Source organism: Armigeres subalbatus, chromosome 2 (genome assembly GCF_024139115.2).
Source record: "Armigeres subalbatus isolate Guangzhou_Male chromosome 2, GZ_Asu_2, whole genome shotgun sequence".
In the NCBI taxonomy this organism is placed as follows: Eukaryota; Metazoa; Arthropoda; class Insecta; order Diptera; family Culicidae; genus Armigeres; species Armigeres subalbatus.
Window position 1 is genome coordinate 58,482,523 of NC_085140.1, and position 24,907 is coordinate 58,507,429.

Here is a 24,907-nt window from a genome sequence, read left to right on the forward strand (position 1 = left end):
TGTTTCTGTTAGTCAATGGAAATGAAAACGATTTTTTCTGGTCCACCATTTTACACAAAAGAAGATTGATCCGAGATAAATTTTCTTCAAAGTGCAAAATTTAATCGTTTGGCGACGACAGAAAGTTACCCTTTGGTAGCAGAATCACAAGCGCTCGACGGAGACGCAGAATCGCCACAAACGCCACCAACAATGCGATGGTTTTCCATTGAAACTACTATTAGCGCCTTTGTTCTGCTCTTGGGAAATCTTGTTCGACCGTTCTCTGCGGAAGCCCGATAAAAATGGCTCGCGCACGCCGGAAAGCAGCTTTCTTGTATTCGAAATACGTTTTGTTGACAAAACAAAATAAAATTGACTCAAGTCGAAATTTCCGACATAGTTCAAAACATAATCGCTTGGCGTCTGTCGGTCTGAGCGACGGTCGCCGGTGGATGGATGCTGCAAAAATTTTCTGCTAAAGTAGCGCCTTTATCCATTTGACAGAGTTGTCGGCCGAAAGTGAACTTTTAGCAAGATCCTTCGTTTTTTTCTGCTAGTATTTGATTCTGTTTCTGTTAGTCATTGGAAATGAAATCGATTTTTTCTGCCATTTTTTAGAAAAGAAGGTTGATTCGAGATTAACTTTCTTCAAAGTGCAAAACTTATCGTTTGGCGACGACAGACAGTTGACCTCCGGTAGCAGAATCACAAGCGCGCATCGGAGGAAGATGAGGCAATAAATTTGTTCGAATGAATGAAATCACAAACAACAACCAAGCTATCACGGTGATGCAACCGAAACAGGCCATTTTTACAATCAACCCTTTCTGTCTGGCCCTGAGAAGATCCAATTTTCTTTCCTCAATGCGCTTTTCCAACAATTAACTGCAACCAAACTCGATGATGCTACTAATGCCATTGCGCTGCTGTTTCCGCTCCGCTACGTCCGCTCTGCGTGAAATCTTGTTCGAACTGAGGATTAGTTCCAAACCCGCCAGTTGCTTGATTTTGATGTCTGTGCTTGCGATGCGTGCACGGGATTAGTTGTTTTACTATATCTGAATTGTTTGTAAATTTTCAATAATAAATAGTTGAAAATCTGTATTTCTAGATCAATACAATGAAGCGTTGACTCATCTTTGATCGAATGGTCCAAAAATATTGGAAACCATAGATAAATGGCTGATAAATTAACGTTCAAAGTCTATCATATTTTCGTGACGGTCTCCGATTTTCGCAATCGCAAAGTGTACCCCAATATAGAAAAGACAGACGTAGTCCTACGTCAAAATCACTAGTATTTTCTGAATTTTCTAATTCTAATGAATTTTTCCACAGCAATTCCGAGGAATTTCCCAAAGAACTCTCAATTCATGATTTTCCTTGTAAATATTCGCGTTTTTCTTCTTTATATTTCTTTAATATGCATTTTCTGCGGATCTTTAGAAGCATAGTTATTTCAGATTCTAAACAGCAACGCTTTCGGAGCTAAAATCGAACCGTGCTTCTCTTGACAGATCTTTGGGCTTCTCTTGACTATTGGTAAAATTAAAGAGAAAAGCATAACTCCAAACAAAGTTGAGATACTTTCGATTCTCTGCTTGTAAGTCAATAGAAGGCTTTGAGATGATTATTGTCTATCCGTCAAAAAGTTAGACGACATTTTCTACCGAAGATAGATTTTTCTCGAGTTAAAGGCAAATTGCCCAACTTCGAAAATAATGTGCTAGATTCACATAAAGATGTGCTAAGTAACGCATCATTTAGTTGGACAGATAGAACTTCGGAAGAAAGTTCGGTTCGGAAGACCCTACTTCCGAATTCTAGTTTGGTGCTACGCCGACCAAATAGGTCTGCAACTTTTCCTGGCAACTAAATTTGCCCGCAAAAGACAAACTAGATTTATTTTTGTGTTCTCCGTCCTTCATATGTCCTTATCGTCCATACGCTTAACATTTGTTTCCTTTTTTTATGTTCCCCGCATTGATTGTATGAACCGTGTATATAGAACTTACAATATAACTGAAAATGAGTTACATACAATTCTAGGAAGGATAATAATTCCAAAGGTATAATTAATATTTAAATTAGCTACCTACGTTGTAAGTTTTCCAAGCGATTCGTTCGATGAGATCTGGAAATGGCAATATTATTCTCAACAACTCGTTTCATAAACAGTATCCGACGTCAGCGAAAGGCAAAGCGAAACCTCGCCACAATAAACAGTCGTATTACAACAGTAAACATTCCCTTTTAGAATTCCGCCCTATTTTTGCTGGGATGTCTATCTACCATTGATTGTATACACCACTGCCGGTGCTTGCCAATGAAAATGGAGGGTAACACTCAACGTGATCGTTGAAGAGGCTGGAGAACGAGGTGTCTCACGCCGTATCCGTCAGTACACATTGATATTTTGTTTTGCAATAAAGTATAATTGTAAAGTAAATGACAAAACCATTTTTCCGGAAATACTTAAATTAATCAAACAAATTCGAATACATAACAATTCTCGCTTAACTTTTCAAAAGGACCTAAGTAACATTTTTTTCATGAATTAATTTGAATAGCGCAATCAACAGAATAACATGAAAGCTTTTGATTGCAGCACTCAAATTAATTCATGAAAAAATGTTACTTAGGTCCTTTTGAAAAGTTAAGCGAGAATTCTTATACATAATCCAATCGTAAAAGCGTCATAATTTCGCTTTCTTGAACACACTTTTTTGTCCCACGTTAGTGTAGTACTATCGTTGCTAATTTCTGATTAAATAATGCATTTTTATTATTGGCGGTAAGATGAGCAGCAAAAGTCAATGCTATGTTGGGTTCAACGGGTAAGAAAATTCCTTGACTACACTGAGCGTTTAATTATCAGCCTCCTAATAAACGAATGCAAAAATGGTGGTACTTTGGCTCAAAAACATCGCAGTTGATAACCGCAGCTTAATAACCATTACTATTTACGAAAGGACAATGTTCAACCAGGGGATGTAATGCCAACAAAAGAAGAAGAGACTCATCCGCAACACCCACGAGCAATCAGTGAAACATAACTCAGCAGCTTTCGCATAATATTTGGTACTTTGCCTTCGAACAAATAAATTATCATTTCAGCTACCCAGCGTTGCTGTCTTCACGTCCATCTCCGCACCATCCACCACCGCCGGTGCCCTTGCTCTACGAGTGAAAATCCGACTACACATAAAAGGAAATTCATGCGGAAGCAAAACTTTTCCCGACGGAGAAAAATCGATGATTTATCAAACTCATTCCTTACTCGTGGCGGAGACATGGAAGTCACACTAAAAATAGCTTACCAAATGGATTTTTCTTGGTTGGAGAAGAGACTGCATAACACCCCCGGAATCGAATCGCGTATTCTGTATTCTCTCATATTTATTATGTTTAGGATAGATGTCACAAAACATGCTCTCAAGCCCTATATGTAGGATAGCTGAAAATATTTACAATAAAAGTATGAAAAACTAAAAGTTTTCACATTTAGGCATCTACCGATTTTTCGAGCTTAACCGTGTACCATGCGCCTCCATGGGGAATTCTCATAGGGGAAGGGAGGGCAATATGCCCTAGCTAATCAAACACTGCTTTATTGTCTTATTTGTAACGCTATTCATGGGTATTTATACATTACCCAGTCAACATAAGCTCGTATATGATGTAACATATGATGCTAAAGTGGAGGCGATATAGATACTTCCCCATCAAACATGTACGTATGTGGACTCCATTTTAGCATCTTATATTGCATCATATACGATTTTGTGTTGTTCAGTTAAACAAGATAGCTAGTTGATGCCATTCAAAAATTGTTAAAAATCTCAATCATATTTTGGGGCCTCTTCCCCTACAAATCGATGGCCAATTTTTTTTTTTTTTAAAACTGTTTCTATGCAATATATATTATGAGATGGAACATCCAGGAACTCTTTTTTAACCCTTTAAGGGCCATCGTTAACCCTTCAAGAAATGTCACAGGCGAAAGAAAAAAGCAAAAATATGTATTTCTGGTAATAATGTTGTTAATTTTGTAACCATTACGAGATATAGAGAATAAAAACCGAAATTATCAAGAAAAAATTGATTGCAGATTTCTCAGATTGCAGGTTACTCGAGAAACAGGCTATCATAGTACGTACGTACGTACTAGGATCTAATTTTGGAAATCCAGGATTACATAGATCATCAAGAACGAAATTTTATCTGAATCATTCTTAGCGTGTTAAGCAATCTAATAACGCAATGCTGTTTGCAAACTAACAGTATATAGGCATACAAATATTCCATGCCCAACGGGATATATGAAGTCCGGTTTATGTTTTTTGTTTGAAAGCGATGAAGGCAGTGGGTGGATTCTTGGCTTCTTCGAAAGCACTAATCAACACAACAATCTCTCTTACTCTCTTCTTGGACGGAAAATATGATGAAGTGTATGCGCTGATTTTGTTTTGGGTTGCGAAAAAGTTTCATGTTTTAAAGAGTTGCTTAATTTTTTTGTACGCCACTCGCTGGGCGGCACATAATCAAATTGCATCACATTCAAAGGTCGATAACATTTCACCTCCTGGAGCAATAATAACGATATTTTATGTAAAATGGCTTCGGCATGTGTTATTTACACTGCGTGATTTTCATTGCGAAATTTCCAGTAGGTTTGAAACTACAGTGAAGAGAAAAAAAATGCTTGTAATCCAATTTCATGCCAATGATCCCAACATCACCAGAGTTGCGGCCGATCGAAAGATTGATTGAAGACAACAGCTTCGGAGGCATCCAATTTTTTTCAATACTAAACATAAAATATTGAATTGGCCTGACACGAGTCAACATTTTTCATTGGCTAATAACACTCACAACAACATTTACTATTATTTGGTTGATTTCCTATAAATACTATCCATTTTGTCACTTCTATAGTAAAAAACCAAAATCTAAAAAATCCAAAAACTGCTGAAATCTAACTTTGAATGGATATTTGCCAGATTTCGGGAGAGCATCAATATCACCCTTCAAGCCGTTTGCACTGCAACACTGATTTAACCCTTTCCTTCCCATGCATGGTAGCTGTAGTGCTCCATCAAATTTTGCACCTTCCAGCATTCATCGAATTATCTCAACAACAAAATGCAGTATTTGACACAAGTTAATGGTTTTATTAGACTGCAAATATAATCAATTTTGTGTAAAAATATATTGAAAACAATCGAGTAACTATTGATTTACAATCAAAAACTTTTTTTTTCGTTTTCCACTAATTTTAGCTATGCCAAATAACTTTTGCTCTAGCATTTTTTCCATAGGTGATTCCTTCCTTTGAAAAAGGTCGTGGGAAAGAGAGGGTTAACTTTTTGTTTTCAATTTCTGTAATGGTTAGAGTCTCCAGTTAGCCTTGCGAGCAAATGCGTAGGATTGTCGATCCGGAGATGGCGAGTTCGGTTCTCAGACCGGTCTAGGATGTTTGCCATACAAGATACATACTTTAGAGTAGCCTCAGAGTTTGATGTTTAAAGGTCGCGCAATGGCCTTCAAGGTTTGACCATCCAGTTTAGACTTTCATAAAAATAATCATAACTACGGCAATGTTTAACCGATTATGAATCTGTTGTAATTATTCTCTTCAGTATTAAATTTATAAAAACTTTGTGGAACATCATATTTCTAGGAACCAGCTCAAAATGATGGTTATTCGCAGATTTTGTGCAAAAAATCTTCGTTTTTTAAGGAAAATCAGTTTTAAAAAAGCTCAAACTTTATCAAACATAAACCAAATCAGGATATTATTATAAAATATTATTATAAAATATTATTATAAAATCAAGGATAAATTTGTATTTTAATTTTTCTTTGAGCAAATTGAGTTTCAAAAACCATCCTTTGGCAATGTTTTAGACCAAATACTGGTAGACATTTTTATATTGAGTGAAGACGCCACATAGTACGCCATAATTATAAATAGCTATAAATTGATTAATTTATTATTCTTGAAATTATTCACCTTATAGATTCAAGTCCTAAACCTTACATTCTAGTATTAAGTATTACATTTTGAATACAATAGTTTCTTTTCATGTGGATTCATACCGTAGTCGTAGGGGAAGCTGATCCCCACTTTTTGATTCTGATGTTTTTCGATGTAAAATGCTTAAATTTATACGATTTAAGATGGACTTGATGAACAATTTAATAAGCTATTCAAAAACATCATTGGAAGAAATATTTTTTCATGAAAGTTATCAAAAAATCGATTTTTCTAAAAGATAGAAAATTTGGCATTTTCAAAACATGCGGGAGACTTGATCCCCATATCGTGGGGAATTGGTCCCTTTATGAGCTAAACATATTTAGTTTCTTTCAAGTCTGTTGAAAGGCCAAATTCTTTATGATCTAACGTAAAAACAGTCATGCAAAAAAAATAACATTGTTGGTATTAAGTAGGGCAAGTATTTTGGTTTTCGAATAGAGTAACAGTGACAATTATCAAAAAAAAGTTGGCTTGCTGATAATTATTTATGCAATCAATCCACTCCACTGAAAGGCAGCGGTCATATTACCATTATTTCCAAAGGGGTTTCTCTGTGTGGCTGATACAGTTACCCGATCAATAATGCATAACAAAATTATAACAAGGGGAGTTATTTATTTCAGAAAAATATTGTAACAAAATGTGTTATAAAATTGGCTGGTTAGTTGTAAAAATAACAAAAATTATGATAAAAATACCTCTAGCTGTTGCGGAACCTCTCGGCACGAAACCTCAGAATAAAACTTTATCGACACCGCTTGAGAGTGCACGAATGCCGAGTTTTGGTTGTCAAACAACGTGTGTGAATAATAGCTTTCCTAGTGCAACTATAGGTGGGACAATGCACAATGGTCCCAGAGTCGAATCTAGCAAGACAACAATGTTTGCGCCAAAACTATTAGTTTTAGATATTTAGATAAATTTCATATTTTTTGACGATTTTTATCCATATAGTGAAATTAGGGTGGTACCTATATTTCAGAAGTTCATAATATCAACTTTTTAATTTTTCGGTAAAGACTTGAGCAATGTTCCACAAAGTTGTAGAGCAACTAATTTTGAGCAAATTTGCCGAAGTAACCATTTTTATATCACTTATGGTTCACAAGTTATGAGCTTTTTAATAAATACGTTAGGGCGGCCCTAAAAATCGGTATTCTTCACATAACTTTTTATACATTCATTTCTCGCATAAACTTTGTTCCGAGGACTTTTTTTTTGTTTAGGACTTTTGAAGACGCACATTTTTGTTAAAGAACCATGGATCTATCTCTTATAACAAAAAAGTTATTCGAGTTTTTGTATGAAAAACATGTTTTTTTCATATGCGTATATTTCGAAATGGAGCAAACCGATTTTCAATCTATTGGTTCTATTCGAAAGCTCACACTTTTCTGCGTTTATGGTGGGAAAACTGAGAGAGCGTTTTTTGTTCAAAGCGTTTTATTTCATTTTGAAAAAAATATGTTTTTAATCGAAAAACGGCTATAACTTGATAAATAAACGAGATAGGTACATGGGTCTTCAACAAAAAGATGTGTCTTTAGAAGTTCTAAATGTGGTCCATACAAAGTATCCCTCAAAAATCAGTACATAAAAATATATTTAAAAAAAACGGCTTTCGTAAGGAAATAAACGTTAGTTCGATCAAAGTAGGCTGGTCGACAGAGCGTATGATTTTTTGACGTTATTGTGTCTTGCAACAAAAATTACAACTTTCGTGATAATCAGTTTTTGCACTGCTCTCCGTCGGCCAAGACGGTTGGGAACATCGCAAGCAAATGCCAGCTTTTTGGCAATATTTTCGTGAGTGTCCGTATGTACCACAGTTGAAACAGATCATCGGTGATGGATAGTAGACCCTGACTGGGAGTCGTACAAGTCCGAAGTAGATGTGGTCCGGTAGCACGGTTCCATGGAATGACAGAATCAACAGGGGAGTGTCCTCTAGCTTACCGTTCAGTCGTTTTTTGATTCGGCGGACTGTATGTACACCTTGGGAGGCTAAGTTTTCAACGATCGTTTTCTCATCGGTACTGATGGAGTCTGGTTCGTATACGATTCCTTGTATGGTGTTCAGGGTTGAGTGACGGAAAATTTCGATTTGGGTTCCATCGGACAGCTCGGTCAGCTTTATCAGCTTATCAACGATACTTCTGGAGTTGGTACGGAGAAGATATCGTGACCCACGCCCCTCACGGGAAGCGATTACTTTTCTGGGATCTTTTTCTCCTATTGCCGTTTGTACAGATAAGCCAATGATAAACGGTTCCGGCAGACGTAGCTCTTTATTTGTGCCTTCCTCATCACTTTTGCGCCGCAACACTATAACCACTGTTTCGCCTATCTCATAAGTATTTCGCATCCAATTCGGAGTTCTTCCATCACGATGAAGTCCGGGAGGATTTTCCGGAGGCCCCTTCGGTGGGAAGGGGTGTTTCCCGGTCATTCGACCGAGCTTCGGTGTCACTTTTTCGGATCCACTTTACTTTTACGATTTGCTAATCCAAAGAAGGGAGCCAATTTCCACCTTTGCGTGATATCAATTGCTGCTCGGGACACTGTAATCTATAACGTATAGCACTATCGTCACCACGTCTGTGTTGGTGATGTAGCACGATGCAGGTCTCCGGCGTGGGTAGTGCACAATTTGTTTTTGGCTTTTCAGCGATCGTGCACTATGATTATCACCAGAACTGCACTATTTCACTAATAGCACTAACTAGGGCAATCACGTGATTGCCAGACGACCTTTTTATAGGGAGTATTTCGATGGAAAAGCGGAAAGAAAATGCGGGTGGTTCGCGCGTGTTGATTAACAACACATCCCGAATACTCGAAACTGAAAATTTACTAGAAAACTGTATTATCTTCAAGAATTTCGTTATTTTTATTGTTTTGACGTTTTAACAATGTTATGTCATAATAAAATGCTCATAATAAAATGTCACACCTCCAGAGTGATTATATGGTTCAGTACCTTCAGTGGAATGCATTGCTGTTCCAGAGAAAACTTTCCTCTTTCCGGTTCAATTTTCAAACTACCGCAACTGTCACTTCATACTTTTTCTCTACTGTTTGGCATGGCATTCTACGATGACAACGCCAAATATCAGGTTCTTGATTCAGTGTTTTGGAGATTTGCAGGCTTGCTGGAAAAACTATGACAGCTGCGGAAGAACTTTGGGGAATCTTCATGGAATTGGAAAAAAAAAAAAAAAAATGGAAAATTTTAAACCGTTTCTATTATAGTTCAGCTAGAATTATGCGAGTTATCAACTTATTACATGTTGAATCGATGTTATTCTATATACACACCTGTCTCAGTACCTTCAAAAACTGATTGTCAGAATCTGGGGAACTGAACAGCTACCGGAAGAGGCGAAGGAGGGGTCATATGTCCCATCTTCAAGAGACAAGACAAGCTGGGGTGTGAGAACTTTCGAGCGATCATCATCCTCAATGCCACCTGCAAAGTGATATCCCAGAACATCTTCCGTCGTCTTTCACAAATAGTGAATAAGTTCGTGGGAAGTTATCAAGCCGGCTTTGTTGATGGACGCTCGACAACGGACCAGATCTTTACTGTACGGTAAATCCTCCAAAAATGCCGTGAATACCAAGTCACATCGCACCATCTGTTAATCGATTTCATGGCGGCATACGGCAGTATTGACCACGTAGAGCTATGGAAAATTAAGGACGAGAACAGTTTTCCTGGGAAGCTTACCAGGCTGAAAGCAACGGTGGATGCTGTGCAAAACTGTGTGAAGATTTCGGGCGAACACTCCAGTTTATTCGAATCGCGTCGGGGACTAAGTCAAGGTGATGGACTTTCGTGCCTGTTGTTCAACATTGCGCTAGAAGGTGTTATGCGAAGAGCCGGGTGTAATAGCCGGGGTACGATTTTCAACAGATTCAGTCAATTTATTTGAATCGGCGGATGACATGGAGATTGTCGGCCGAACATTTGCAAAGGTGGCAGAACTGTACACCCGCCTGAAACGTGAAGCAACAAAAGTTGAACTGGCTGTGAATGCATCGAAGACAAAATAAATGCTAGTGGGCAGAACCGAGCACGACAGGGCCCGCCTGGTGAGCAGTATTGCTTTCGAGATGGTCGAGGAATTCATCTACCTTGGATACTTGCTAACGGCTGAAATACGAAGGTTCATCACCTGTGGAAGTCGGGCCTACTACGAGCTCTAGAAGAAACTGAGGTTATAAAAGAAGCTCATAAGACCGATAGTCCTCTGCGGACATGAAACTTGGACCATACCTGAGGAGGACTTGCAAGCATTCGGAGTATTCGAGAGACAGGTGCTTAGGACAATCTTTGGCGGTGTACAAGAAAACGTTGTGTGGCGGCGCAGGAGGAAAAGAAATAAGGAAAGTGCTGCGTACCGTACCATATGGTGGGGGCAGATGGCTGACGATACGTGGAAAAGACGAATGAATCACGAGTTGCATCAACTGTAGGGAGAACCATCCATCGTTAACACCGCAAAAATCATACGACTGCAGTGGGCCGGGCACGTAGCCAGAATGACGGACAGTAATCTGGTGAAAATGGTTCTCGACAATGATCCGACGGGCACAAGAAGTTGAGGAGCGCAGCGAGCAAGGTAGATCGATCAGGTGGAATACTATTTACGGACCCTCAGTAGACTACGTGGTGGGCTTGGCAACGTGCAGCCATGAACCGAGCTGAATGGAGACGACTCCTATGTACTGCAAATCCCACTCCGGCCTTAGTCTGAGTAAAAATATAATAACAAGAAGGCTTCAAAAAAGCGGTATCTTTAAACCACCTCCATTGGTAACTGTAGCTGCAGCAGTCAAAATATAAAAAAAAAATCATGCGAAACAAATCGCCTGTATAAAGAAACTCCAAAAAAATTGGAATTCCTATAAAAAAAAATGAGACTTAAATCTACAAACTTAAAAACATGTAAATCAAAAAAAAATATATTAAGCTCTTTTAGTGGAATGTATTAAACCGTCTAAGACGAATTATATTGTCCATTTAATTCCACTAATTAACTAGTGGAATTAAATGGACAGTACTTAATTCGTCTTAGACGATGTAAATCAAGCTTCTCTTTTTATTGTTGGTAATATATAATTACGTGATGGCCCACCCGACACCGACCAACCAGCAACGACCAAACCGATAGATCAGCAATAAAGGAGTCAGACCACACGAGCAAAGTCCAATGACCAGCGACCCAGATGTGATATGCCCCATCAGCAGTTTTAGTATACAAATAGCCGGGTCGAACCCCCGATCAATCTCTTTTTAGTTCAGGTACTTGAGGTAATAGGTAGTTTGTAAGAAGTGTTGAGATGTTATTAAGTGAAAATCGATAGAATAAAATATTTTTTTAATGAAACGTTGAGTGTAAACTCATTATTGGCGCTGTAGCAGTTCGGTAAAGTTGAAAAGACTTGTGTTTATAACAGTGGAATAGTAGTGCACTAAAAACGCTACTCAAGTGGTTCCTGCTAACGCGTCTGCAGCTGAAGGATTGTATCCACTGTAAAAATTTGAGGATCCCGCGGCACAAACAAACTCAACTGAATCAAGAAGACACCGGTAAGTAAATTGGAACTTTTAAATACTTTTATTTAGTGATAATTTACGAAATTCTGGATAGGCACTACTAGATAGACCGAAAATATATTGTAGAAACATTGATTCAGTAAAACAAGATAGCCCTAGCCATTCACTCAGTTGAGCAGCAAGCAAAGGCGACATTAAATCTAAATTTCCTATACTTAAAAAAACAGCGGGCAACGAGCTTAAGTTTGTTTTACTCCTCCTCCCCAATCAAAACAGCAGCGGGTGCGCATTAGGCTTCGTTAGCATAAAGCAAAGTTTGCAGCTACGATAGCCAAGTACAGCTACTATTTGATAATTCAATGCCGAAAATTGTCAGTGACAAGGCATTTAAACAAGCAAGGAAACAGTTGAATATTACATTGAAAAATATTCAATCTTCAGAGACAGAAGATAGCTTGGATTCGGACGACTCCGGCGACCTTTATCATATCCCCCTAAAAAGTAACATTATCCCTCCGATTTCAAATCTGTTCATTTCCGAAACCGTAGAAATGGAACAAGCTCTGACTCAAATGATGGACCAACTCCGTCAAATTAACGAAAATATCGCTTCTCTGTCGCATCGACAAGAAAACCAAGAACAAGCCATTCACGCACTAGCACAACCGCAACCCCGAAGTGAACAACAGTCAGTACAAGTATCAAACCGTAGAGTAGAGGATTTCTTCCGTATTCTGACCCAATTAAATCACTCCCACACTTTGAAGGCAATAGAAAACAACTACATGCATGGCTATCCACCGCTGAGGAAACTTTAGATTATTTCAAAGAAGAGGTTTCTCCACAGTTATTTAAGATGTACGTCACCGCTGTGACGAACAAAATTGAAGGAAGAGCCAAAGATATTCTTTGCTTAGCAGGAAACCCCCCAGATTTCGACACCATCAAGAGTATCTTAATTAATGCTTTAGGTGATCGACAAGAATTGTCGACCTATAAAAGCCAGTTATGGCAACATAGAATGACAGATGGAATGAGTATCCATAAATATTATCAAAAGTCTAAAGAGTTGATCCAAATTATAAAAACATTAGCGAAGCAAAATACCACATATAAAGCTAACTGGGCAGCAATTAATCTTTTTAATTGATGAAGATGGCCTTGCTGCATTCATGTCCGGCTTGAAAGGCACATATTTCAGACATGTTCAAGCGGCCCGCCCGAAAGACATAGAGGATGCTTACGCATTTCTCTGCAAGTTTAAATCTCAAGAAATCTCAGCCAGTTCTCTTTCAGACAGATCGAACAAACCACCTTTTAAACACGACAATACTTCAAAAAGCGATCAAAGAAACTATTCAAAACCTTCATTTCAGCCACAGTTACAAGGTGAAAATTCAAAGGTATTTCAACCTAGGCAATCTTCTTCGATGGAAATAGACCCATCTCTCAAAAGCAGATTAACGTTGAATAGAAAGTTAATCAATAATACGGAACTAGAATCATCGGATCATGATTGTTCTGAAGACGATGATGAAGAGGAAGTTGTTGAGGGAAACGTAAATTTTGCAAGCAACGGCATCCACAAACCCCAAATAAAACAAGATTTTGATTTTCTACCTTACATTCTAGTTCAGGATAAAGTTAATGACATAAAAATTCGGCTACTTATCGATACCGGTGCCAACAAAAATATAATTCGAGCTGGTATTATCCCCACTATGAAAACTAAGAGCACATCTACCGTAAAAAACATATTCGGAACGCAAGTTATTAATAAAAAGGAAAATACAATCTTCTAGGTCCAAATATTCAAGTGAAAACGTATCATGAACTAAAATTTCATGATTTCTTCGATGGTATTTTAGGTACAGAGTTTATGTCCCAAACAAACACATTCATTGATTTCAAGACGAACAAAATTTCACTCAACAAAGTAGATATACCTTTGAAGAAACACTATCCAGCAAGAAAATATCATTGTTATACAGTTACTGTGGAAACTGATAAAACGGCGACTGGTTTGTGTATTCCTCTCAGAAAATCGCAAAAGGCAACGTTATTCAGCCTGGACTGTATTCTTCCATTGATAATAAAAGCACCATAAAGATTATTTCCAAAGATAAAAAGGCACCTGAGCTACCCAAACTTAAATTGAAAGTCAATAATTTCGAAACGTTAACCCCAATTCCAATAGATTCAAATGAAGCCCCCGATAAGGAGACAATAGAAAGTTTAATTAGAACAGGGCATTTATCAAAGCTAGAAAAAGACAAACTCATTGACACGATTGTAAGGAACCATAGAGTTTTGCTTAGGAATAACGAGAAGCTAACCTCCACGACAATAGTTAAACACAAAATTGTTACAAAAGATGACAACCCGGTTTATACAAAAACGTATCGATACCCACACCATTTTAGAACCGATGTAGAAACTCAAATTAAAGAAATGCTTGATTGTGGGATTATTACTCCATCTACCAGTCCTTATTCATCACCAATTTGGGTTGTTCCCAAAAAGAAGGATGCTTCGGGAAAACAGAAAATTCGAGTTGTTATCGATTACAGGAAAATTAATGAAAAAACAATCAATGACAAATTCCCCATTCCAGAAATTGAAGATATTCTAGATAATCTCGGGAAATCTCAATACTTTACAACGCTAGACCTTAAATCTGGTTTTCACCAGATCGAAATGGATCTAAAAGATCGTGCGAAAACTGCATTTTCTACCACCCAAGGACATTTTGAATTTACCAGAATGCCCTTTGGTCTAAAAAACGCCCCAGCCACATTTCAAAGGGCTATGAACAATATCCTATCTAACTATATAGGTTCAATCTGCTACGTCTATCTTGATGATATTATTATCATCGGGCATAGCCTCGAAAACCATTTAGGAAATGTATGCAAAGTATTAGAACGACTCGCTCAGTTTAACCTTAAAATTCAGTTAGACAAATGTGAATTTCTACGAAGAGAAACGGAATTTCTAGGACACATTGTAACACCCGAAGGAGTTAAACCCAACCCTGATAAAATCCAGCAGATTCTTGATTGGAAAATTCCGAAAAATGAGAAAGAGATAAGACAGTTCTTAGGATTATCTGGTTACTACCGTCGTTTTATTAAGGACTACTCTAAAATAGCTAAACCAATAACCAAATTCTTGAAAAAAGATATACCCGTAAACATAGAAGATCCGGAATACGTTGCATCATTCTCAAAATTGAAACAAACCATAGCTTCAGACTCGCATACCCAGATTTCGAACTCCCCTTTATTTTAACCACGGACGCTAGCGACCATGCAGTGGGAGCAGTGCTGTCCCAAATACAGGACAAAATAGAACGACCGATCGCCTTCGCAAGTAGGACACTCAATAAAGCGGAGACGAACTATTCAACTATAGAAAAATAAGCACTCGCTATCATATGGGCTATCAGAAAGTACAAATCATATTTACACGGAAACCAATTCAAACTATTTACCGATCATAAGCCGCTTGTGTTTATCAAAACTTCGACAAAAACAATAGAATACTAAATTGGAGACTTGAACTAGAGAATTATCAATACACAGTGGAATATAAACAAGGAAAACGAACGTTGTGGCAGACGCTCTTAGCCGCAAAACTGACGACTCCACTGAAATTAACGCGAACATAGACGAAGGAAGACCTGAAATGTTACAGACTGATACATCAGACGACGACGAAATGAGACAACCTAATGACATTTCAGATAATAGATCTGAAGACTTGGAAACTGTTCATTCCGCTGACACCTCCGACGACTACTTCATTAAATCAACTGAAAGACCAATAAACTATTACAGAAATCAAATAATATTTCGAACATCAAGATTGAACATAGAAGCAACAGAATCACCCTTTACGAATTATAGAAGAGCGACTATAAGTATGGAAAACTACAACGAGACTTCAATGACAGCATACATAAAAATACCACAATGGAAAACAGACTGCAATCCTCGCCCTGAAAACCTTATCCACCTTATTCAAGAATCTTATAAAAATCAATTCAGTAGCTCTGGATTTTCGTTATAACACACTTCCAAGTAGAAGACGTCACCAGCGAAGAAAGGCAAAATCTTCTCATCACGAAGGAGCACGAAAGGGTACACCGCGGAATAGCAGAAGTGGAAAATCAACTGAAACGAGAGTATTTCTTCCCAAAGATGCACCAACAAAATTAAATCTACCATCAACGCCTGTACGATTTGCAACGCTCACAAATACGAACGCAAGCCCTACAACATAAAAGATCTCACCAAGGCCAGCAACAAGGAAACCAATGGACAGAGTTCACATGGATATTTTTCAATTAACTCATATAATTTTCTATCAATGGTCGATTCTTTTCCAAATTTGCGCAAATGATCCCTATGGACACTAAGAACCTAATAGACGTGAGAAACGCCCTCACCGAGTTTTTGGTCACTACGGAGTACCAGCACAAATTATTACAGATCATGAAACAACATTCCGATCCATTCAACTTAAGAATTTCTTAAGTAACCTTGGAGTTTCTATTGCCTATGCTTCATCTTCAGAAAGCAATGGACAAGTTGAAAAACACACTCGACCATAATAGAAATTTATAATACAAACAAACACAAATTTCCCGAAATGAACACACGAGAACTAATCTCAATTTGTATTTCTTTATATAATTCCAGCGTGCACTCGGCAACACAGTTCACACCGAACGAGGTTCTTTTAATCAACGGAATCAAATTGACCCACAAGATATTTTTAGAGAGGCCCAAGAAATTTTTCAAAAGTAAAACAAAACATAGAAAAGCTAGGAATATTCAAGCAAAAGTAATTCTCATAAAGAAGACCCACCGATAGTCGAAGAAGGCCAAAGAGTGTTCGTTAGACCCAATATTCGGAAAAAGCTAGATCCTAGAGCAGTCCCTACAGCAGCAAAACAAATTAAAGAGAAAACCTTCGAAAACACTAGAGGAATAAAAGACATAAGGGTAAAATTAAAGATTGAAAAAAGTATGAAGTTTTTCAATGTATTATTGTTTATATCAATCAAACTAGGCCAATATTTAGAAATTAACGATCTTCACCATAACCCATTACTCATGCTAAAAGAACAAAATTGCTACATTCAAACAGGGATTATTAAAATTTTGCACCCAATAAACTTGACAATGTTAGAAATTAATGTTGCTTTGTTTTTAGAGTTTTCAAGAAAAATCGATCAAGATTTACCTATGTCAAACCTCATCTTGCGAAAAAGTAGACAGCTAGCTGATAATTTATATAAATTAAAACCAGTCAGAAGAAATAGGCATAAAAGATGGGACAGCATTGGCAAAGGCTGGAAATGGCTCGCAGGAACCCCAGACGCAGATGATCTGCGTATAATCAACAGTACATTCAACGCCCTAGTCGACCAGTCCAACGAACAGATCAAAATTAACCGAGTTATCAACGAAAGGATTTCGAAGATAACTAACACCGTCAATCAACTCACATCAGTGAACAACATTCTTCTTAAGGAGACCGACGCTATCACCCTAGTTTTATCCTTGGATACGATGAACAACATCCTCGAGGAGACTGAAGACGCCATCTTGAGGGCTCGTGTATCACTTTCGAATAGTAAGTTACTAACTCTTAAGGAAATCTTTCTCATCGAAACGATTATCAACAAACAAGGGATAACGACTGACTTTCCAGAGGAAGCATTAAGCTATACAAAACCCAAAATAGTTAGTAAATCTGATACTCTGGTTTACATCCTGGAAGTTCCAAAAACCAGTAACAATTGTGAGATAATTAGAATCATCCCACTAGCCGTTAACAACACATTCATAACAGATACACCCAACTATATCGTGAAGTCGCAGAAGAAGCTCTACACTACCATTCATCCTGAAAACATAATCCAACAATTCCACGACATTCAATCTTTCTCAGATGTATGCTTGTTCCCAATCATAATGGGATTGGAAAGCCACTGTTCAGTACTATGGACAAATTCCACAAATGTTATAGCCCTACCTGGAAACAAGGTACTTATTAGAAACGGGAAAGATGAACACATCAGATCAAACTGTGGACCCCATAATAGAAACCTGTCAGGAATTTTTTTATTGCATTTTCAAAACTGCACTATCATTGTTACAAACAATATTTTCACTTCAGGGGAAACATTTATCAATACACTTGGTAGGGTTTGGGTCACCGTGAACTTTTATATCGTTAATTTGTTGATATTTTTCGGTGAAAACTAAACACACACTTTGCAACAAACAGAACATAACACTAGCACACAAACCACGAAACAAAATCAAAGACACCGTATTTACCCGTCTGAAGGACCCTATCCCCAAAGGAAAAACCAAAAATGTTGTGTATGGCATTCCGTGCGGTACCGATGATGGGAAAATCTATGTGGGACAGACAGGCAGAATGCTGGACACAAGACTCAACGAACACCAGAACAACATGAAGAAAAAGGAGGCAAAAACGGGTCTAACACAACATTTCCTGGAAGAAGGACATAACTTTAACTTCAGCAAAACCGAAATTTTAGAGAGGATCGAAAACCAGGAGAGCAGACTGATAGCAGAGGCTTTCCATATCAAGCTAATTGGTGACGACAGAACTGTCAACATGCAGCGTGAATGTGGTGGAATTAATTCTGCATACAATAACCTAGTGTGCAAAATACGATCACTCAGAACACATACAACACGAAGAGAAGATGGGTGACGTCACGCAGAGCATCGTGTGGGATGCAGAAATTTAGGGGGGGTTTTAGTTTGAAAACCACACTGGTGGTGAACGTTTGATTAATTGCAAGTGGGTAGATGAAAATTGTATTTTGTAATTTTTTAAATGAAAATTGTTAACATTGTTTTAATAAATTTTAGATCTGATGATGGCTGAAAAGCAGTAGGCCGAAACGTTATGCAAAATTATGCAAAGTGTGTGTTTAGTTTTCACCGAAAAATATCAACAAATTAACGATATATTCATCAATACAGTTCAACTAACAGGAATATTCCCGAACTTATCGATCAACAGGAAACTAATCCAGAAGCAAAACTTATCAAGTCTGAGTCTGGAAACTTCAAACAATCGACATCGAATTGACCACATACAACTACAACAATTCGAACACAAGAAATGGTTCTATGGACTCTTCGGCGGTTTTTCAACCACCGCAATAATTCTTATAACAATAGCGATTCTCTGTTTCCGCAGGAAAAAAGTCATTTTTACTATCAAATATCCCAGGACAACCAGAATCCCCAAGAAAGCGCAAGGAGTTTTTCCCCAATCGAACGAGGACGTTCGATCTTACCCCCCGGAGGAATTACGTGATGGCCCACCCGACACCGACCAAACCGATAGATCAGCAATAAAGGAGTCAGACCACACGAGCAAAGTCCAATGACCAGCGACCCAGATGTGATATGCCCCATCAGCAGTTTTAGTATACAAATAGCCGGGTCGAACCCCCGATCAATCTCTTTTTAGTTCAGGTACTTGAGGTAATAGGTAGTTTGTAAGAAGTGTTGAGATGTTATTAAGTGAAAATCGATAGAATAAAATATTTTTTTTAATGAAACGTTGAGTGTAAACTCATTATTATATATTGATTTGTTTTTTAAATTCATTCACATTTAAATACACACCCATGGTCTAACATTAAATAATAATGTATCAATGCCTTCCGCTCTATCAATCCGCAATCCCAATGTAGGTATATTCTGCACCATATTGGTAACAGTAGCGACGGGTCCGTGTTTACGTTCCAATTTATTCTGTTCCGAATCAATTTTCCGACAATTTAGTTTGGACGTTTGCTTCCTATAACAATATATATTGAAACGTCCACCGACGCCACGCTTCTGTGCATCGCGAATCTCATTACCATGCAGTTCATTCCGCTACTTTTCATACTACTGACAGTATGTTGCCAGTTGCCAATCAGCTTGGCTCAATTGACAAGATTTATAGTTTCGGAACAGAAGGTTGGCTTATTTGATTCTGACCAATTCACCAGATTTGGATCGTGTCTAACTTGAACCCTTTCTTTACAGGCCAACTGGTTTGACGCCGCCAAGTATTGCTACGAACAAGGATGGATGCTGGCGGCAATTGTAGGCAAAGACGAGGAACGACGAGTGGTGGCTCACGCCCAGCGCAACAGTCCTCTCGGTTGGCTGAATCCTCGATTTTGGGTGGCGGAAAACGATCAGGAAGCCGATGCCGAGTTCTGCCCTCAAATAACGCTGAAGGACTACATAAACGGCGAAAATGACTGCATGGAAATGTTACACTTTGTTTGTGAAGTCTTGGAATAAGAAAACTCATTGATTCGAAGCTCTATTTCAGGATGCAATATGATTGTTATTATTGTTCTATACCAAGTTAAAGTTAGATTGAAAATTAATCTACCCCGGATAACACAACACCTTCGTCACCATCCACTTGCTTTCTGTTTGTTCTCCTTCTGCTGGCTGGCCCAAATGCAATCTGTTGCTGGAGCTCGTCATCAACCAGTTAGTTAATTCCCAGTCCGGTAAACCACACTTGCTGCCCACTCGCAACCGAGAAAGCAAGTAAAGGTCATCACTTCCAACCGTGTCGACCGTTTGCCTGGAAGCGACGGAAGGCCGGAGAACCGAGAAATAAATTGCCTAGCAAATTATTCATGTCGTGGGTGGGGATGGGGCTTTCATCAGTATGTGAGTGAGGCAGGACGTCTACAAATTCGAAATACTTGCTCCCAACGGGGATCGCCAGGAACACCAGGTAGAGAGAAATTTCTAAGGTTTACGAGTCGTAGGTATGGATGGAGTTTGTAGTATGCCTTTTGTTGTGCGTGGAATAATGGATTGGAATTCTTGTGGCTTTTTGAACCCAACGATGTCATAGGGAGGGGAAGTCTTATCAAAATGTTGGAGGAAAAGGTCACACAATTTGTGTTCCAACGCCGATGGCATATACGCAGAAAATGTAAGGCTAACATTTAATCATGTACTCCACTCTTGGCACATGATGTCTGTAGTATCAACAGTGACGTAGAGAAGGGATAATATTGAATTTTAGTTGAACCTTTGTTCTCTAATTGTACTATTTATATCTTTCCGATTATGCCTACCAAGCGATACGCACATTTTCATAGGGAAGAGTATAATGTGGCCGTTTTTACTGCTATGCGATTGATCAGGACTAGCGGAATTACATGAACTAGAGAAAAATCACGCGAATAGAATGACAAAATAGAAACAAAGTTCTCCCAATAAGGACAAATCGTTCTCTTCATAATTAAAATAAATCCATGACTCGGAGCAAAACTTTGCACATAAATCGACACTAGATTGTGAGACAAACGTCTTCCCACATCGAAAAATAAAACCCATGTAACATATTCAATCCTTACGCATGAACCCTTGTAAAATTAAAATAGCACACGCCTTTGTGTTCCCGCTTTCTCTATAGTCTGAAACCAATCTGTTGAGTATCTCCCATGGGAACATCATCCTGACAAATGGTGAAGATGATGAAACCCACCAGAGAGGCAGCAGACTGAGAAACAACTTGTGAAACATGTCGCCGTGAGGTAATACATCTGACCGCATAACCTGTAGACGGGGCCTGTTCATTGAATCACCTCATCTGTAAGTCTCGTTTGTTATAAAGTTTCCCTACTATCGATTTTCAAGAACCTTAACCAGAAGCATAATTGTGATAGATTGGAAAATAATCCGCCAAAGAAGAGAACAGTTTTAAAGCATGTGCTCGATTTCAAACTAGGTACATCTCCTGGAGGTGGAACTCTTGTAAACTCGACGCAGTAATCCAATTAGAAAGGATAAGTTAATAAGATATTCCGAACGCATCGGCGCACTCAAGCAGTGTGGTTTGTACCGAACCGACTCACGCTGGAGCGCCTACACATCGGAGTGTACGAGGTCGAGCAGAGTGACAACCTAACCCAATGAGGGCAACAACGGCGCCGATACTGGTGTCCTCCAGAGTAAGTTTTGTGCCAGAGTCGACACGACGATACGAACGATGTATTGGAATTCCACCGAGAAGCAGCACCTCCATCAACTATACAACAACGATGCCGACGAAGGCGGCAACATCGGGATAATTCAATTAGCATTTTCAGGGTTACACGGGTGGAAAAAGGGCAAACTGCTTCGCAACTAAACTGCAGCAGTACATACTTTGGTTTACCTACCGCTTGTCCGGTACGCCCGCAGAAGCGATGACATGACATGGAAAATTCAAGGGAAAAGCTATCTGGAAATGTTGGTAGATATATGTATGGTGGATCGTTTGCAAATACCGTGCTGGTATCTGTGAGCGCACAGCAACATGATTGGAAGGGTAGGCCAACAAACATGCCGAAGGCATCTTTTGGAAATTCGAGGTCACCCAATTGCCGTGAACTTTCGAAATTGCTTAAAAACGATGTATAGTCACTAGCTGAAATGGATTGCAATTTGGAACACGACGTGGGATTATCAATATCTTTGGTTCATCACTTCATTGGTAAATGTGATTGCCTTCCAATCTAAACTAATTTAATTGAACACAAACGCAAAGAAAGCATCCTGGAAAATCATTAAGTTAGATGACGCCCAATTTTTTTTTGTCGATATTGAGACTTACAGCGTACCAGCAGTTGTAGGACATAAACGTCAAAGCGGCCAGGTTTACTGCGTTATGTTTGGCGCAGGGGGCGCAGGGATGTTTCTTCGAGATGTATCGCGTTCAAGCCAGTCACTTCAGCATGATTCATTTTATTTATTTAGTTTACATCTAAACAGATAACACTGAATCAACAATTTGACGCCACAATACACGGTTCGAGGCCGCATCTCTCCATCCTCGAATACGCCCCACGCTCGCCAAGTTGTTTTGCACCTGGTCTGTCCACCTCGCTCGCTGCGCTCCACGCCGTCTCGTACCTGCCGGATCGGAAGCGAACACCATCTTTGCAGGGTTGCTGTCCGGCATTCTTGCAACATGTCCTGCACTTCGCACCCTTCCGGTTTTAGCTACCTTCTGGATACTAAGTTCGTCGTAGAGCTGGGCGAGCTCGTGGTTCTTTCTTCGCCGCCACATACCGTCTTCTTGCACATCGCCAAAGAGGGTCCTAAGCACCCGTCTCTCGAATACTCCTCCTCGAGCACTGTCCATGTTTCATGTCCGTAGAGGACTACCGGTCTTATCAGCGTCTTGTACATGACACATTTGGTGCGGTGTTGAATCTTTTTTGACCGCAGTTTCTTCTATCGTAACACTGCGGCCTGTCGCGCTTGGTTACACCCACAAGCATGTACTTTGTCTATGACGCATTCACTACCAGTCCAACTTTTGTTGCTTCACGTTCCAGGCGGGTGTACAGTTCTGCACTGCCATCTTTGCAAATGTTCGGCCGACAATGTCCATGTCATCCACCGATTCAAATAAATTGACTGGATCTGTTGAAAATCGTACCCCGGCTATTACACCCGGCTCTACGCATGACACCTTCTAGCGCAATGTTGAACAACAGGCACGAAAAGTCCATCACCATGTCTTAGTCAACAAACAATCAAGAGAAAAACATCCCACATCAGGTTTTCTCTATGAAATGGGATTCGAAATATTATGTGAATAATATTCATGCATATAATAAGGCCGATACAAATATTAAATTTATTGTATGTCCGACAGCTCTCGGAAGGTACGAGGGGGGGGGGGAATAAAAAAATAACAAGGAAACAAAAAAAAGTCCAAATGCAATTATTCCATGGAAAATTTAAAATTTTAATGGAAAATGATAGCAAAGAATGTTTAGATAAAGCAAAGAATATGAATATTTGTAACATATTTATCCAGTAGTGAATATAGCATAAACTTATAATTTAAAAAAATACTGGAACTTATTTCTGTAGAATATTTTGTTTTTTTTTTCTTTTTGAAAAGTGCTGTTTTGCTGATGGACTCTTATCTGTTAAAACAATAACAACAAAATGTTTAGTACTGCCAGAATTATAAAAAAAATGTATGTCGAGTATGAAACTCAAACTGGTTGAATAAATGGGGGCAATGGTCAGATGTACTTTTGAAATCACAGACGTGTTGTCTGAACATGACTATTTTATGAAGTTCTTGCAAAGGTTCGGAATTGCAGACCTCACGGACTATACGGAATACATGTGAAGTGTGAAGTAGAATCGGTGAAGCATCATATCAGCATGCCCTACTACTTGTTAGCGGATGGACTACGGGGATTTTTGTATAGTCGTACGGAGGTCATTTCGGCTCAAGCACGGCGGTTGCTGTCTGGGCGCTTCAAAACCCCCACACGATCTGAGATGTCTTCTCAGGTGTCTGGTTGCAGATTTTCGTTTAGCTTACTTCGAGCAAAGGTACCATACACTAAAAACAACCTTGATTATTGGGAGTTTTATAAAAAATAAAACATTCTTCCAAACAAGTTCTAAACTAATCTAAATGAATCTCTATTTGTTTATAAAAATAGTTAATCAAAATTACATTGGCTTTACGACACCGGGGTAACGTAAGAGATCTCCATCCTTGACTTCGTCCCAAGTCTAATTCCTATCGACTTCGTTTATTTCTCTGTTAAGGTTTCGTCGCCACGAGATCCTAGGTTTGCCTGTACTACGATGTTCTGCCGGATTCCTGTCCAGCGCTTGCTTGTAGATTTCTTCTCCGCTCTTACGTGGTGTGTGACCGGCCTACGCCCATTTACATTGTAGAGATGCTGTTGATATCGGATTTCGATGAACGTTGATATCGGTTGATGAATACTCATAAATCTATGTGATCTCTGCTAATACACACCAAGTCTTACTGGCGTATAACATAAAAGATTTCACGTTAGAGTTGCGTATTCGGGGTTTGGTGCATTGCCTGAACCGATTGGATCTCCATGTTAAATGTTTATCTTGGTCCGCCGCCCGTTGTTGATTTTCGACCTTCTCCACTGTTTGCCCGGCAACCGCACAGTTGAAGTTGTTCACATCCAACGATTTGGTCTTGTTGACGTTGATGAGTGTCATTCAGCCACACGGCCAGGTCATTCAGTTTTCTCTACACGGTAGAGCACTTTTGCGTTGATAAGGCAGTATCATCATCTGGGTTCAGGTCGTTCGATTGCTCTATGGTGGTGGGCTGCTAGAGCGGTCCATGATTTCGTCGATTTCGATGGGCAACAGCAACAGAGATATAATACATCCATTCTTGCCTCACTCTAGCGAATTCATTGTGCAGGACTCTGTGGTCAATTAGTA

The 24,907-nt window shown here is 39.0% G+C and overlaps 2 protein-coding genes across 3 annotated transcripts in view; one reads left to right on the top strand and one right to left on the bottom strand.

Annotated features, from left to right (window-relative positions):
* Positions 1–24,907, bottom strand: part of LOC134214431 (uncharacterized) — a 481,597-nt gene that overhangs the window by 445,489 nt on the left and 11,201 nt on the right. The gene's annotated exons all lie outside the window — the stretch shown is intronic.
* LOC134214430 (uncharacterized) lies at positions 19,490–20,014 on the top strand. Its single transcript, XM_062693806.1, has 2 exons — positions 19,490–19,615; positions 19,685–20,014. Exons 1-2 carry the CDS (start codon positions 19,517–19,519, stop codon positions 19,946–19,948), a joined length of 363 nt encoding a protein of 120 aa, XP_062549790.1. The 5' UTR covers positions 19,490–19,516; the 3' UTR covers positions 19,949–20,014.